Source organism: Physcomitrium patens, chromosome 19 (assembly GCF_059467195.1).
Source record: "Physcomitrium patens ecotype Gransden chromosome 19, ASM5946719v1, whole genome shotgun sequence".
NCBI lineage: Eukaryota > Viridiplantae > Streptophyta > Bryopsida > Funariales > Funariaceae > Physcomitrium > Physcomitrium patens.
Genome location: NC_143428.1, coordinates 10675390 through 10693700, shown reverse-complemented (window position 1 = coordinate 10693700; position 18311 = coordinate 10675390). Strand labels below are relative to the sequence as shown.

At 34.0% G+C, this 18311-nt stretch overlaps 1 protein-coding gene and 1 long non-coding RNA gene across 3 annotated transcripts in view; one reads left to right on the top strand and one right to left on the bottom strand.

The window, feature by feature from the left end:
• Nucleotides 1–3014: 3014 nt before the first annotated feature.
• LOC149987391 (uncharacterized) overlaps nucleotides 3015–18311 on the bottom strand; it is a 42501-nt gene continuing 27204 nt past the window's right edge. The window contains exon 2 of the long non-coding RNA XR_016498733.1: nucleotides 3015–3046. This is a non-coding gene — a long non-coding RNA (uncharacterized LOC149987391). The remainder of the gene's footprint in view (nucleotides 3047–18311) is intronic.
• LOC112272837 (putative xyloglucan galactosyltransferase GT15) lies at nucleotides 12791–16621 on the top strand. 2 transcript variants are annotated; one of them, XM_024500982.3, is made up of 2 exons: nucleotides 12791–13331; nucleotides 14085–16621. In XM_024500982.3, exon 2 carries the CDS (start codon nucleotides 14312–14314, stop codon nucleotides 15899–15901), a length of 1590 nt encoding a protein of 529 aa, XP_024356750.1. In that variant the 5' UTR covers nucleotides 12791–13331; nucleotides 14085–14311; the 3' UTR covers nucleotides 15902–16621. The 2 variants fall into 2 exon arrangements, with proteins under 2 accessions (XP_024356750.1, XP_090100869.1); XM_090244743.1 differs by having other exon boundaries at nucleotides 13088–13824.

The following is an 18311-nucleotide window of genomic DNA, read 5'->3' as shown; positions in this document are numbered from 1 at the left end:
TATATAACTATTCAAATGTCCAACCCCATATGCTATGGAAGTAGCTTGTATTATATTAATACTCTTTTTCAAATTAAAATCAATATCTTTGATACCTAATTGAAATTTGGAAATATTGAATCTATCTTTGAATAAATCCTTGATGAAAATATTATCAACTTAGTAATATGTAGAAACACAAGTGGTATTTTTTTTCAGATAATAAGTTTTTTTCATAAAGTGATAATGAAATTTTATGTATATGGTCTTATTATAAGCAAATAAAAAATTGATTAAGAAAAATATGTCTTAATTTTCTTGATCATAATTTTTTAATTGCTTATAATAAACTACTTGATTAAGAAAAATATGTCTTAATTTTCTTGATTCTCTCATCTATTTGGTAGCAATATAAAAGGTTATTTTTGTGTCATTTGATTTAAAATTTTATTTTTAAAAATCATCTAATATAGCTTCCATCTTCTCAACATAGCTAATGATACAATAATGTGTATAGAAGTCATTTTGGATATTGGACTAAAAGTCTTTTAAAATTGATGGTACATTACTTTGCACAACTATTTATAAGGAATCTTATATTATATTAGTTTATAATATTCTCCAAATTCCTCTGAACTTTAAAAATCTACATACAAGAAATAATCTTTTTATTAAACAACCAACTCCTACATTTGTTGTTGCATGATTACAAATTTGAATTCTATGGCTTGCATCTATTTTTTGTTGTGATAGAACTAATTCTTGATCTTTTGTTTATGAGAAGGTTCAGTCTCAATTCCTAGTTTATGCTTAGATGAATTTGAAGCATAAACATTGAAAATACATAAAGTATTTATATTACATTATTTTTTCTTTATTTAATGCAATAAAGGTTTATAAAAAATTTAATAATTAGGAGGTGAAATAAAAACCTATTTCAATCAAAGATTATGTGTAGGCATCAATTTAAAAATAATGTTAAAAATTCTTGAACTGTTAAATTGAAATATTAAAGGAATAACAAAAATTATAGATATAATACATGTAAGACACGGCAGCTTAAGTATAGAATATAATAAGACTTAATACCATTAGTTTAGGTCATTAGAAACAACATCTTTATTCATAAGAAGAACTTTCAAAATATAATTTTAATACTAATATATTTTTTAATATAAATTATTTATATATTTATATATTAAATATATTTAAAACCTTTAATCTAACATATTTTTATCCTTATCAAAAGTATGAATAAAAAAATTACAACCAAGTATCTTAAAAAATAAAAATATCTAGTTTTGTATTTATAAGTACTTTAAAAGATATCTTTTTGTGAAGTATAGCAATTAAAAAAATGTTTACAAAATAGTTTTTACCTAATAGTACATAAACATAGACTTTTTGTTGACCGTTTTTTATGAAACTTCTATAACATGCCAAATTTTGTTCTTAGCAATATTATTTTGCTGAAAGATGTAGCTGAATGCAAATACTTTATTGTTTTATAATAATCTTTTTGAAGAAGGCATCAAATTCCTTCAATATAAACTTGTCTTCTCTATTAAAGTATAGATGCTAAATATGATGATTGTAATATTTTTTTACCTTAGATTTGAAAGTTTTAAAAATACTATATATCTAAGAATTCTTCTTTAAAAAATAGCTTTTATTAAATTTTAAAATAATATTATTAGAAAAAATAGAATAAAAAAAATACCACAAACCATGCAAAAAAAATTAAGAAGAAATCCATACATTGATGTGTATTAAATCCAATATCTTAGAATTTTGATACCATGATGATGAAAAGATTGTCTAATTTTCTTTGAAAAACAAGAAGTCTTATTGGTCATTTTAAGCTCAAGAGCTTTGAAATTAAAAAAACTTATTATTCTTTTTGATATATGTAAAATATTTAAAATGTAATGGTTTATATATTTCTCCTATTGTGTTACATTTTGAGATTTGAAACTTATACAATATAAGTAAACAAATCATCTTAAGCTTATATTATTGGTTGTGTAGTATGCAAGTTAAATATTTTGTTAATTTTAGAATATAACTTTAATTGTATAAGCTTTCCACATTTCATGTAGATATCAACAAAAGATCAATTTGAATAAAATCTAACTTTGTAGTCTTTTTCAACTAGGTGATATATAGAAGCTAAGTTCTTGGTAATAGGTAGCACATGCTATATATGTTTTTAAATTAAAAATAATAAGAGATGGAAAAAATAGGTGATAGAATGTAAAATATCATTGCTAATATGTATATTAGATAGATTAGATATTGGAAGCTTTCAACTAAATTATTATCTATATAAGAGAAATTATTTAAATATTTAAAGTCAATGAACCAATCAAGGACCAGTTTTTTTATAAAACTTTTAGAACAAAGTTATATCATAGAACTTATAACCTTAATCATAATCAATAAATCAATATTTAAAAAATAGTGGTTAGCTTCATAAATTTGTTGATGAAGTTTATAAAACGTAATAGTTTTTTATTTTCAATAAATTAAAACTATCAAAAGTACTTCATATATTTTGTCACAAGTGAAACTAACCATTAGTTTGTTTTGTTTTGTTTTGTTTTGTTTTTTATTATTAAAAAAAAATTACATGTTTTTATCATATATTTTTCTATTTCACAATTTTATACAACACAAATTATGCATATTTTTATAAATGTGATATAGTAATTCATTATCTTAAATAATAATTTCTTACAAATATTAAAGTATATTTTTGAATTATGCTAAGTTTGTAATTATATTTGAAGTATAAAGTATTAAATATTTATAAATTTTAGTATTTTTTTCTTTCTCCATGGTCAATTAAAATTATCTTGTTAAATTTACACCTAATATTTAATATATGTTTTTTTCTTTTAACTTAGTTAAACCAAATATTTTATCATAGACTCAATATTAATTGCAAATTTGCAATTCAAAGATAGTCCTGTGGAAATATCTTTAATCAAAAATAAAATCTTAAATTTACTTAGCAACTAAAACTGGCCAATTGATTTTTTTTTATTTTTTTTTTTTTTTTTTTTTACTTTTTTTAATGGGATAATGTGCTACATAGCTACCATGCACAATAATAATAACAAAAACACCATTACTAAGTAATAAGCATAACTTTGACTTATTCTGAATGTAAACCAATGAAATTTAATACCACCACAATGTATAAAGAATGAATGATAAAAACATCGAAAAAAAAATACTTTCAATATCAATAATAAAATTTTAATTTTTTTAAAAAAAATACTAAAGATTGCAAACAAAAATAAATTTTAAACAATACACCAAAAATTGAACATTTTTTTTAATACATATAGTGTGTATATATACACAAATAGGAAAAGTATGTGTTTTAGAGTAGATAAAGTCAAGCATATTGAATGCATTGTAATTGAATTTCAGTGAATAGGCACACACACCAAATTCAAGTTACAACAATGACACTGTATTATTTGATGAGCAGTCAGGTCAGTTATCAAGTTTTCACAAGATGTTACTACTACCCAGGTAGTAGTAATGGTGCCATCACTTTATTTATTTGCAATTGAATCATGAATAATCAATACATGTTTAAATCCATGCGGAAGAAAATGAGTTTTATCTTGCAAATTGAAGGTATGACGATCACTTCTTACTATACATTAACACCTTGAGCACATAATAGACACAAGATCAGAGCTAACTTTGCCAAATTAATCTATGGAAGTTTTAAACAAATGTAGTGATAATAACACCTTCTTTTAATTATACACTTATGTGGATATATATATATATATATATATATGTGTGTGTGTGTGTGTGTGAGAGTTCACACACTTAGCCATAATCTTGACACCAGTGGTCTCTTTCTTCTTACTTTTCATTTTTTTTTCTTTGTTATGCATTTGATTTCTTTTTTACATTTTTTTTTCCTTTTCTTTATGAAAATAGTAATAATAATGATAAATTTACAATTTTAGAATGGGTTGATTTATTATTTTACAGTTGCTTCCCTTGAGAAGGTGGAAGTCTATGACACAAAGCACTGAATTGATCCATGTGGCCATTTTGGTAATCATACCTTCATTGTATGTCGTAAAAGTAAAAATAAAATGAAGTGTGGATAATACGCAAATAAATAATCAAGCAAAAAATGAGCTTGAGCAATAATAAAATAATAAATCATTTGCAGATTTTTAATAGAGTTCTGACACCTGAAATAGTTGGCATTGGATGAGTACAATAGTTCATCAAATTAAACAAGTGAATGGGCTTCATCTTCATATATAGAAATAGTTCATGCAAACTCTTTTTTTCTTTCATATCCAGGTCCAAAAAACCAACTGTGGGTGTGTTGTTAAAAAAAAGTTAACATACTATAAGTGACGCACTGCTACTATTTGAACATTTGATTTTTGTATGGATTTATTTTTCAATAAGTAACAAGGGTTTTTTATTAGTTTTTTTCTTTTCTTCTGAATATATAATGTTTATTTTTTTATATTTTATACTTTATATCAGGAAAATATAGTCATGATCAAAGGTAGGTACACTCAATCAAGGATTTTGATTATTTTTCAACAAAAAATGAAAGATTTTAATTTAGTTTAGTTTAATTTAATTTAATTTTTTGAAACAATTATTAGTGGCCATAATCTGGGAATGGACAAATCACATGGTGAACATTTCATTCATACCCATGAATACAAGAACTGATGATAAACTTTAAAAAATCATGTTTGGATTTAAATTAGTTGAAGCTACATAAACTATGTACTGGCATGAAAACCACTACTCTCAACCATGATAACATTTGATGAGGCATTACATTTAATAAAATGAAACAAAATTCCATGCCATTAATATTTCAAATCCAAAATCTTCCTACCACAGTGGTATCAATACGAGAGAGATTGGACTAAACATAAATACTTCAAAAAATAGCATTAATGACATGAGTACTGTTGAGAATGTTTAGAAAGACACAAGAGTAATAGTAAGTCATACACATACACAAGAGTAGTAATAAGTCATACACACAAGAGGGTTTCTAAGGAGAGAGAGCTTCACAATCACAAAATCTATTCATTTGGTTGTGTCTCATATATAAGAAGAGAAAAGAGGAGAAGATAAACAGTACTTCTCCACTAGACTCTAAATACTATAGCTATGGTAATTATTGTAGTCTACAATAAATATTATGGAGAACGCTGGCTACATTTAATGATCTCAACACTCCTCCTCGCTCATCATAATATTTACATAATATAAAATTTGTATAGAATTATGATCTATATTTTTATGAGATCTTGTAAGATCAACAATTGTTTCCTCATTAAAACCTTATCTAGAAAAACCTTATTTTATTTAAGGACAAAACCATAGATGAAGGAAAAAGAGTACAACATTATTTTCTTTAATTATTTAAAAAGCTCATTAACTTTCTTATTCAAGAAAAGCAAGTCGCCGCATACCAATGCCATAAATAAGTCGACAATGGTTGCTTAATGGGAGAACTTTGATAAAGAGATCAGCAAGGTCATTTGTAGGTTCAATTTTCTTAATTATAAGTGCTTGATCAGTAATTAAGTCATGAGTATAACTAAAATACTTTGGATCAATATGCTTTGTCCTGTCGCCTTTAATGAAACCAACTTGCATCTGTGCAATACAAGCACTATTATCTTCATGCAAGATAGTTGGAGAATCATCATATGAAAATCCACAGGTTGTTTGAATGAATTTATCAATTGATCGCAACCAAATACATTCTTGAGATGCTTCATATAAGGCAATAATTTCTGCATGGTTGGATGAAGTTGCAGTTATTGTTTGTTTCACTGATTTCCATGATATTGCAGCTCTATGTCTTAAAAATATATATCGTGTTTGAGATTTAGCTGTTGCAATATCACATTTATATCCTGCATCACAATATCCAATCAATTTTGGATCTGCGGATTTTGTGTAGTATAATCCCAAGTCTTCAGTACCTTTTAAATAACGTAATAAATGTTTGATGCCATTCCAATATTGTAGTGTTGGACGTGTACTATGTCTTGCAAGAACACTAACTGGAAATGCAATATCTGGTCTTATAGATGTAGCTAAATACAAAAGTACTCCAACCGCTGCAAGGTATGGATATTGGTCTCTCAATATTTCCTCTTCTTCCTCGTATGGATGATATGGATCATGACGATCACGACCACGTCCAACCATTGGTGTGGACAATGGATAAGTATCAATCATATTAAATCTTTGCAAAATTTGTCTAATATATGTTAGTTGGTAGAGAAAAATGCTACCATATGTTAGATGCATAATCTGAAGACCAATGCAGAAAGTTGTTTTTTCCAGCATTTTCATCTCAAATTCACATATAAGTAGGTTTGTAGTTGTAACACATGCAGATGTAGTATCCACTAGGTTAAGATCATCAACATATATAGCGATAATCACAAAACTAGTTTTATCTTGTTTGATAAACAAACAAGGGATTAGTGGATCACTTATAAAATTATTTGTAATTAAATAATCTCGAAGACATTGATACCACATTCGTCCAGATTATTTTAAATCATATAAGGCCTTACATAATTTAATACCATGATATTTTCCTAGAGCGGGTTAATTTGGAGTTCCTGTTTCTAAGCCAGGTAGAACTTTCATATAAATATTTGCATCGAGAGAACCATAAAGATATGCAGTTATTACATCCATCAGATGCATCTCAAGGGTGGCATGAACTATCATTCCAATAATATGTCGAAATGTAATTGAATCCATGACTAGAGAATATGTGGATTCATAATCAATGCCAAATTATTGAGTAAATCTTTGAGCAATAAGACGAGCTTTATAGTGGATTATTTGGCCTTGAGTATCTCGCTTGTGTATTAATATCATTTTATATCCGACAAGGTGAGATGTAAGAGTGTCTATAATTGGACCAAAGACTTTTCTCTTACGCAAAGAAGCATACTCCTCTTTAATAGCAGTTTTCCATTTTGACCAATCTGAGCGACGTATCGCCTCTTCGATGGTTTGAAGTTCAAGATCGTCTTCCTCGCAAGAAAGGGCTTCTATAATCATATATGCAAATGATTCATCTATCGTAATAGATGGTCTATTCCAAATATCATCTGTAGCAGAATATAGAATAGATAATTCTTTACTCAACTTGTTCTTATTCCTTCCAATTCCAAGATTGTTTTTCATAGGAATTGAAGATACATTATGCATGGATATATCATCATGAATTGATAGTCTTACAAGATGAGTGGCAATTTTTTGAGAAATAATACCAGAATTACTTACTTTTATAGCTTTTTTCTTATGTGGTTGCTTATCTGGTCCACGAGTTCTTTTAGTTGTTGTTGTTATAACTTAAGGTATTGTAGTCAATGGCATTGCAATCTAAGCAGATGCATTTTGAGCCTCATTAATATGAACTCTTGTAATTCTAGGTGCATCATTGAAGCCGTTAGGTGTTTCATCTGCGATCTGTTTTAAATGCGAAATCTTAGCAACTTTAGTTTCTGCCAAAGATGTTTTAGGATCAGTATTCATTGTAAACATTTTTGGTACTTCAAATATGAGTACTTTATTTCTTTGTTGATTGGATACTCGTCCTTGAAGAGATGGGAATACAGTTTCTTCAAAATGGCAATTTTGCAAATGTGCACGTAATAATGTGCCAATTGATGGATCAACAATATGAATAATTCTTGATGAATCAAAACCAACATATATGCCTTCTTGTCGATGAGTTCCAATGGTACGCCATTGAGGTTTTGGTACTGGAATCCAAGCACGGCAACCAAATACTCGTAAGTGAGATACAAGTGAAATACAACCTAAAATGAGCTCATGTGGTGAAACAATTTCAAGAGAAGAAGGGCGGAGGCGTATTAATGCTGCAGCATGTAAAACTGCATGACCTCACATATATGCAAGTAGATTTGCATGAAGGAGGAGTGGCCGGATAATGAATTATATACGCTTTATAAATGACTTTGCAAATCCATTTTGAGCATGTTCATATGGAACACAATATGTCAACTCGATTCCTGTTGTAGTACAATAGTCTTCAAAAAACTTTGATGCAAATTCTTTTGCATTATTCATACGCAATGTTTTTTATAGGATAATCAAGAAAATGTGCCGAAAAATCAATAAGCATAGATATAAGATTGGCAAACACCATGTTTTGAGTTGATAATAATGAAACATATGATTGTTTACTTGATGCATCAACAAGGACCAAAAAATAACGAAATGGTCATGATATTGGATTAATAGGACTACAAATATCACCATACAATCTTTCAAGCATTGGTGATAATTCTTATGGAAGTTTTCAAATTAAAGGCCGAGTAATCATTTTACCTTGCACGCATGCATGACATAATTCCATTGAGTCTACATCTGCAGGCTTTAAATTGTCCCACTTATACATGGAATGATCTTTCTAAATAATGTGGATCCTAGATGTCCCAATTGTCCATGCCAGAGAGAAACACGACTCACTGAGATAGATGATGCAAAATTAAATATAATGGGAGGCCGAATGACAATTCGGTATAAACCATTTTCTATATCAAAAGCTTTTTCAACAACTTTATGGTTCTTCATAAGAACCAAAACCTCTTTTCTATTTAAAGTGGCGATCGAGAGGTGATAACCATTAATACGCACATCTCGGTAGCTGATCAGACTTTGAGGTGCTGAGGGTGCAAACATCGCATGTTTACATTTTATGATGGAACCTGCAGGTAATTTTACCATCGTTGTGCCCTCTTGGAAACAAAACGCATTTACTCCAGCCATGGTCATCATATTTTTAGTTTACCAAATTGAAGATTTTTCAATAAAAAATCGTCTATCTCGCAAGATAGTATGAGTTGTTGTAGAATCAATGAGCACATCATTTGATTGATTATTAGAGGTTCTATCATTCATATAAGCCTCTAAGTCATCAACATCAATTGAATCCATGGACGCATCCATGGTATGAACTTTATGAGCCTCAACTCATAATTTCTTATTTTCTTGGAATATTTTAATAAAATATTCTGAAGTACGGCACGCATGTACTAAATGTCCAATCATTCCACACTTATGGCAAGAACACATCTCTGATTTTTGTTTTCTATTATAATTAATAATAGAACATTTTTTCTTTCCATATAGGTAGAAATGGTCTTGACTATGATTACCCTGATACTTATGAGTATGTTTCCCATGTTTATATAATGTCTTCTTAGACTTTGAAATATTAAGTGCATGAGATTCTGGAACTGTAGTTCTAATAGGACAAGCTTCCGCATTACGCAAGAGTAGCTCATTTTGCTTCTCCGCAAGAAGTAGATAGGACATGAGATCAGAATGACTCATAAATTTCATGTTCCTGTATTGTTGTGCAAGTATAGCAGATACAAGAAGAAATGTAGAGAGAGTTTTTTCAATCATTTCTTCTTTAGAAATACTTTGTCCACATAATCGTAATTGTGAGACAATACTATATATTTCACTATTGAAAGCTTTTAAATTTGGAAAATCTAAGACACGTAAATGTGTCCAATTATGACGTGCATGTGGAAGAAAAATGGTCTTTTGATGATCAAACCTAGATTTAAGATTCTTCCAAAGTTTTGCAGGATCTTCTATTTTCAAATATTGATGTTGTAATGCAGGTACAAGATGACGACGAATGAGAAGAAGTACTTTCCAACGAATAGCAGGAGATATAGAAATACTTGTTGTAGGAGATTCTTCAAACATAATGGCATCCGAGAGTTGTTCTGCAAATAAATTTACTTTTGCCATTTTTGTCCATAATAGATAATTGTTTCCATCCACAGTCAATGGTGGAAATAAAAGAGCTTGAAAATGTTGGGATGCACTCGTAATAGTTGAAACCATAGTAGAAGCAGTTGAAGATGTTGAAGCACTCATTATAAATAAATCTGTAAAGAAAATACAAGATCAAGTAGAAAAGTTGAGTAAAACGTACCTTAAAATATAAAGTCAAATAAAATGATAAACTTGAACTTGAAAAAATAAAAATAAATAATTTAATTTATTTTTTACTTTATTTTTTTAAAAGAAAGAGTTATAGATTAAGACAACAGAATAATAATAAGATGGCGGCAGCAGGCAGCGGTAGGGCGGCAGGGTGGCAATAGCCGACAACAGCGATGGGGGGCGGCAAGCAACGACGGGCGACGGCAGTGGCAGCGGCAGTTGCAGACAGCAGCGACGAGTGGCGGCAATACCAGCACCGGTACCGGCATTAGGGCGACGACGGCGATAGGCGGCAGCGTCAATAGCGACAAGGTGGCAGTGGCAGATTTGACGGCTATTTGGCAGCTATTTAGGGGTGTTCGACGGCAAGCACGGGGCGCAAGGAGCAAGCTGAGGTGGAATTGGACTCGATCAAGTATTCTAAGCAAGTAAGGCAGAGAGTAGAACAATTACTCTAAGCAAACAGCTAATGTATGAGGGGCCAGCAAGAAGAACAAGATCATGAGGCACTCACTGAGCAAGGATAGCAAGAGGTTTGAAGAGTCAAAGACTAGAGCAAAAAATTGTGATAGTGTGCAGAAGAGAGTCATGTTGATAACGTGTTGAGAATGTTTAGAAAGACACAAGAGTAATAGTAAATCATATATACACACAAGAGTAGTAATAAGTCATACACACAAGAGGATTTCTAAGGAGAGAGAGCTTCACACACACAAAATCTATTCATCTGGTTGTGTCTCGTATACAAGAAGAGAAAAGAGGAGAAGATAAATAGTACTTCTCCACTAGACTCTAAATACTGTAGCTATGATAATTACTGTAGTCTACAGTAAATATTATGGAGAGCGCCGGCTACATTTAATGATCTCAACAAGTACATGTATGAAATAGTCAAAGCATAAAATCTCCTTTCAAAAAAAACTAAAATGTTAATTTTCTAGAAATATCTTTGGATATATTAATTTTTCTTACTTATTAAAATTGACTTTGAAAGAAATTGAAAATTTCCATCATTAGTCATTTTCAAATAAGAAATCTGTAAATAAAATCAAAGTAAAGAAAAGGTAGGTCAATGAAGAGCCAATGCACTAGAAAAGAAATTAGACGACTTGTATGATTCAAAAAAACATTATTTCAACTCATTCCACTCTTTTAACACCCCTTTATCAACTACAAACACATAAATTTTCTTCTTATTGGATTCAATTGTAGCAAGCCCTACTTCATTCTATGACACAAATGTAAATTTTTATGATTCTCAAGTCTTTATTCTTTATTATTATTTGACAAATAATCATAACTTTACCAAAAGAAAGCCACGCACAATATAATGAACATTCTCTTTTGTTTTGTTTTGTTTTGTTTTTTGTTTTTTGTTTTTTGAGTAACTTTATATTACAATATAAAGATAAGTTTTTCAAGTATGCCAAGATAACTTAAGAAAGTCTTTAGGCTTGGGAGACAAGGCAAGAGACCACAACTTTCTAAACTTGCAATTGGTTGAAGTTGGGAAGTCTTACTTAGTTGTTTCTGTACTTATGAAACTTAGCTAAAAATTTATGAAAAAAAAGATAAAGAAAGAAATAAATAAATAATGAGATAAACTGATTTTTTTTTACGTATCATGAACAATGTTGTTGTGTGGAATTTGTATCAGGCTCAACTACAAGAGCAGTCTTTACAAAAAGTTGGAAATTTGTGTCAAATTACATGTTTACATATATATGTATATATGTGTAAGCATCTCCAAGTACAGACATCCACAGGAATGAATCTTCTTTACCAAGTGAAGACCCTTCCACAAAACGTTTAACCCCAACTTCAAAAACCCAGCTTTGGGGTCCAAAGCCTCTTTAAACTCAACATAATGAAACAAACCCACACATCAATTCCTCTGTTTTTTCTGAGTTTCCATCCGTTTGGCGATGACCCCCAAGTCCAAACTCATCAGTCAACAACCAGTCAAGGGAGCTGCACTGTTTTGCTTAATTGTTGCTTGGATTGTTGATTAGTTTGTTTGTTTGTTTCCTTGCCGAGTATCATTCTCCCAACGAGGTCCCCATGGCCAACCTTGAGGACAAGCAGAATGCGAAAGTGGGTACAAAGCCACAGCTGCCTGGTGCAATCCTGGAACAAAGATCCGAAAACAGGTGCAGAACCTCACTGACTACGGCTGTTAGCCGTCGTGCCAGCGTGATTTAGATGTGTGGAGGCGATTTTGTTTCGGACGGTTGCATCTTCTAATAATATGGACACGAATAGACATGAGGGAGGTTTAACTGCGACTGAATCAATAATTATAACTCTAAAGAATTTATCAATCACTCAACTGCATTTCAGAGGGTAAATTCCTAGGATATTCAATTTATTTATTATTTTTTCGATAGATGCAGTGCTGCTGTCATTACTGCTCATGCAAGAGCCCCAGAAAAGTGCGCGCTTTGTAACGGAGAAGCTCTGCAGTTAGATGTTTTGCCTTTTTTTTTAACGTAGAATCGCCGTACGTTTTTCATGGAAATGAGAGTTTTGGGGTCGTCATTCCGGCGCTGTTCTCGGCGGGTTACCCCAGGTCGGTTTGCACTCGGCTTCCACCAGGTTTCCACCTGATTTCTGCCGGGTTTCCACTCTTAATCCTGTTTTTCTTCGTTTTTTGAAATCAGGGTTTTTCCACCATAGTGAGGGTTCCCATGCATCCGCCATCGTCGGGGATATGCAGCCAGGTTGTATATGGACGTGGTGATGCATGCGTGATCATTGTAATATTAACTTTTTATTATTGGCGATTGTCGAAAAGCACATTGCTTGCTGCTTGTGAAACCCTAACGTGTCAGCTGTACATAGTACGAAAAGCTTCGGCCTGCTACCACCTCAAGACGATCGGAAAGCCCTTCTTGTGAATTATTAGGCTGTCAATTAGAGGTCGGGGGCATTCGGCGTTCTCCGTCATGTTTCGGATCAATCGCAGGGTGCAGCTTGTTCGACGGATCTGTGATCGCACTTCCATCTAGTCGTTTGTGATTAACTTCATGTGCAGTCACCCTTCTTCTTCTCCAGACCCTGGAGACTTCGGACTTTGGCTGGGTTTAGGTTTATTTGTGAGTCGCGTGGTGTTGTTCAACTGTGTGGGCCTATATCCTTTTAGGTGCAGTCCTGTAGGTACTGGTTTGTGTCCGCCGGTGATTGTTCAGCATGTAATTCGAACAAAGTGGAGGCGGAGTTGTTTTGCCAGCACTAGTTGAACCGCTGCTGTTTTGGTATTTGATCATCTGAGGAGGTTTAGTGAAGGAGAACTATAAATAACGGATCAGGTACCAGTTGACCCTCAGTGCTTCCTTAGTCAGCTTGGTGTGTTGGACGACTAGAACGGTGCTTAATCTTTTTCCTAATGTTCACTCGGAGTAGAACTGACACTTGTACTTGTGTGAGCTTACAAATGAAGTACAGTTCTAGTGCCTCAGAAGAGGAAAGGATCCAATAGGTTTCGAACGTAGGCTTCTTGCTAGGATGTGCCTCGCCATTCGAGTGCTCTTGTTCAGATCTTTGCAGAAGTTGCCCAAGTCTTAATTGCAGCTTCAAAATCTGTCTTTAAAATCCTGCTCGAGTGCATTCACTCCTCGTATTCGAAAGTCGTGGTTAACATTGTCTTGGAGCGATCCCGGGCCTGTGCAACTGCATCATAGATTTTTAGTGTAGATTCATCATTTACTCTGTCTACTAGCTTCAAACCCGTCTCGTAGCACTAGGCAGCCGATACGATACCAAGTTTCGGCCATGTGCTGCAATTGCATTATGTATTAAATGGTAGTTCTATGTACTATACTTCATTTTGGCGACCTTTCTCTGTTTTGAAATTTGACCTGAATTAGCCATTGTAGTCGATGAGGCTTCAGACACTGTACGTTGATATCACATGTTTTAGATTTTGGCGGGTAGATTCGGTTGAAAGTTGTCAAATTTCATTAGAACGTGATTTGTAGAGTCAATCTGTCCTGTAAATTCCTTGAGAAAATTGCATCTATTTTTAATTTCTTAAATAATTTATTAGATCTGGTCATGTGCAGGTATCCGATTTAGAAGTCATTTCGGATATAGAACAAGAGGTCGTCCTTTTCAACACTGTTTAGAGGTGTATCACATTGAGGTCACGACTCGGTGGTCTTGTGCTGGGGGAAGTTCAGAATTGTTTGGGGGGATGAATTGATCCGGGAAGGTTTTCTTTCTGGTGGGAATTTGTGAGTGCAAGTTTCACCAGTTTGAGGCTACGATTGGATTGCAAGGTGCAATCCAAATGTCGCAGTGGCATATACGAGTGCCGAAGGGCGGGCTCCGCCATTCCAAGCCAAAGCCTTCGTCCGCTCGGTGGGTAATTTCTGGAATATTTACTCTTTCGATCATTTTCTTGTACATGACGGCTCGGAATGAATGGATCTCGGCCGTTGAGAACGCCATGCCAATTTCGAAAGTCACTGAACCCAGTGACAAGAACAGCCTTAGATTTAGTCCCGTTCCGACAGATATTGAAGGCAGTCAGCAGGTGAATTCGAGCTCTGCTTCGACCGACGCCGAGTTACTGGAGAAACCAGTCATTTCAGCAGCAACCTCGGAGGTGGTCTCTGATATTGTGGATACAACCCCGAAATCTGACACGCTAGACAAGTGTGATGGCCGGCTCATTTATATCTACAATTTAGCCAAGGAATTCAATCGATTGGTTGTGGAGCAATGTTCAAACTGGGAAGCGTGGCCAAACATGTGCGAGGACATATCCAATCAAGGATTTGGAGTTCCATTGCAGGTCCCAGCGTCAGACCCAATGGCAAGCATTCTCCAACCCCCCGATGCGTGGTTCCGCACAGACCAATTCACCCTTGAGATTGTATTCCACGAACGACTTAAAGTCCACCCATGTCTGACCAAAAACTCCGAAGAAGCTTCGTTGTTCTACCTCCCCTTCTACCACGGCCTCGACTTGGCCCAAAACCTCTACAACAGCGACCTTGCCGTGCGAGACCGCCTGAATGAACTTTTCGTCAAGTGGTTGCGATCCCAGAAGCCATGGCAGCGACACCACGGCAAACGCCATGTCCTCGTCCTGGGCCGCATCGTGTGGGACTTCGTCCGCAAGATTGGCAAGGATGCAAGCTGGGGTAGCTCTCTCCTCACGCAGCCCGAACTTACGAACGTCACCAAGCTTCTGATCGAGCGCTCCTTGTGGGAGGACAGCATGCTGGGAATCCCGTATCCCACCGCATTCCACCCATCCTCCGAATCCGACCTCCGCGCATGGCAACACACCGTCCGAACCTTCGATCGGCGCCAGTTGGTCTCTTTAGCAGGCTCCACCCGCACCAAGAAACTGACCGGCGTCATCCGTGATGAAGTTTTTGATCAATGCACCAACTCCATCAGCTGCCGCACCATTTTCTGCAACATAGAACGGTGCGTGGAGAGGCCCCAGATCATTCTCAAAATGGGTCTGGAATCCGTCTTCTGCCTGCAACCTCCCGGCGACAGCTCCACCCGGAAGGGCGTCTTCGACAGCCTGGAAACGGGCTGCATCCCCGTTATCTTCAACAAGCACCAAGCTCCGAATCAGTACTTGATGCATCTTCCTGCGGACCACAACGACTACTCCGTGCTTGTGCCCGAGGAAGAAGTTTGCAACCGCACATTCGATATCATGGAGCACCTGAGCAAAATTCCACCATCAGAAATCGCTAGAAAGCAAAAGTGTATAGTCGATCTGATTCCGCGGCTATTGTACAGGCACCCGAAGCCGGTGGGTGAGTACACATCCCGGGATGCGTTCGATGTTGCCATGGACGGTCTGATGGCGAGGTTCGACGCGGAGCAAGCCAACTCTGGGGCGCAACTTTGACCATGTCGACCCGATCGATAAGAATTTTGATCAATCCTCCTCGGCGGCACAGACTTACTGGGTGGCACTCCTCAACCACCCTACTTTGGTATCGCTAGATGTCTCTTTATCAACCTCGCAATAGCTACACCCCATTGTTTCACCCCCCCCCCCCCCACTCGCACTGATCAAATGAACAGCACCAGCGAAAGGATGGCTGCATTGTGCGGGGCACGACACGACGCGAGCACCAGGAATCTGAACCTTGTCTATTCACCCACTCATACTCACTATTTCTCTCCATCGCTAGTGCTAGACATGATCATGGTCATCGCACGCACATGTTGATGCTTCCCATCGTTGGTTTCTTCGATGCAACGCCTATCCGCACGATTGTGCAAACTCAGTCTCAAGCTTCAGACTCCATGTCGATGCTGTTCCATCCATCAACTTCTTCCTGTCATTCCATTCGGACACGACGTCTCTGGTTTCGCATCCTTCGGACAAGAGTTCTTATACCTAAGCTCGGAGAATATTTCAGTAGCTTTCACTTGCATTTTTAACAGAGATTGTAAGATTTTTTTTACTAGCATACGGATTGTTTTTGAAATAATTTATTGATTCTATGGAATGAGGCCCATACTTGAGTCACATTGAATTCTTGGTTTTAGACTTTGGAAGTTGTAATTTAAATGTATTTGGCACAATCTTCTTTGGATAAAAAAAATTGAATTTTATTTTTGGGGTTGTCAAATGTTCATTGGAATGACCGTGACTTTGGAGCTTTCATTGAAATATTCATCGTTTTCTCTTTCCAATGCATCCTATTGTTTACACTAGTGTTGGATTAGAATGTCTTTGGTTTTGAGCTCAATGGAAGAAGAAAACAGTTTCTTTTTAGCTAGTGAATCATAGTAGTATTGTGGGTAGATATATTGTTTGTTGATTGCAGCCATGCTAGCCCTGTTGCTTGTGTAGCATGGATTGTTGTAATTTGATTGTTATGATTTGATTCATTTCAAAATTGTGTATGCGTGTGTGTGTTTTGAGGGTTTTGATTGAGGATCTTTCACTATATGTGAAGATTGAAAATATAGCCGCAAAAAAACTATTCGTCAAAAGTATGTTGTCTTTATGCTTGTAAGTACCACTTGGACCATAACTTATAAGGATAATCTTTTTTGGTCCTGTTACAAAAACTCCAGCCAATAAAACATGTAACTATATGTTGAAAAAATAGTATTGCAAATCAATGATTGTGCACATATTTCAAATAATATAAAATGTGTAATAGGAGTATATATATATATATATATATATGGTTTTGTTAGTGACATCACAGTATTTGCAATTGCCATTGCTACTCAACATATTACTTAATATTTTTTTAATTCTAATAAGAAATTCTATTAGTATTTTGAATCTGTTTATTTACAAACACACACATCTATATATATATATATATATATATATATAATTAATCATATAGAAGGAAATTTATTTTTCAATATAAAATTTAATATATAAAAGGAAATTTAATCATATAGAAGGAATTTTATTTTTTAAAAAAATAGTTCAGAATTTTATAAGAATATATTTTTTTATACTATTACCAAAATTTTGAATAAAAAAGAGATCTTCTTATTTTTTAAAATATACCAAAATTATTATTTATTAAATATAATATTTTTTTTCAAAAAAATATTTTTTTATTTAACATTGATAAATGTTGTGGATGGCAGATTGAGGTGGCAATTGCAAAATTTTTGATGGCACTATCTATTAAGAAAACAAGTACTTAGAAGACACAACACTTATCATCAGCAAAGTTGCTCACAAAGAGAGTATGGAGTAAGATATCTCTCACTTCCAACATCCATTACTTATAGGTGGTAGTTGCTGCCCTAAAAGACAACATCCACTCTTTGACTTTTACACACATGGCCCTAAGATCCTTTTGGCATCTCACGAGTCCCAAGAGTATCCTATGTCTAATACTAATTACTCTTACATCTTACACACATGCTCTTAGGATCCTTTGGCATCTCACGAACTTCGAGGGTATCCTATGACACATACTAATGACTCATACTTAGTCTTTGGATATTCCCTTATTAATACTTTATCCTTTTGACTTTGACTCTTGATCCATGACTTTGTCTTATATCCATGGGATGTCCTTACCATATACCAAGAGTCAAACCTTTGACCACTAGTAACTTACCTAAGGTAATATCCTATAGAAGGTAATATTTTCTACTTTTACTTTAGTACTCCTACTTTGCTATTGATCAAATACCTTTTAAGCCTAATGCCTTTGTCAACATGTGGTGTCTATTCTTTACTAATATTTTTGTCAACAAATCAACAAGCATGTCCTCCGTTACACAATACTTCACATCAATCACTCCCATTTCAATCTTCTCTCTTA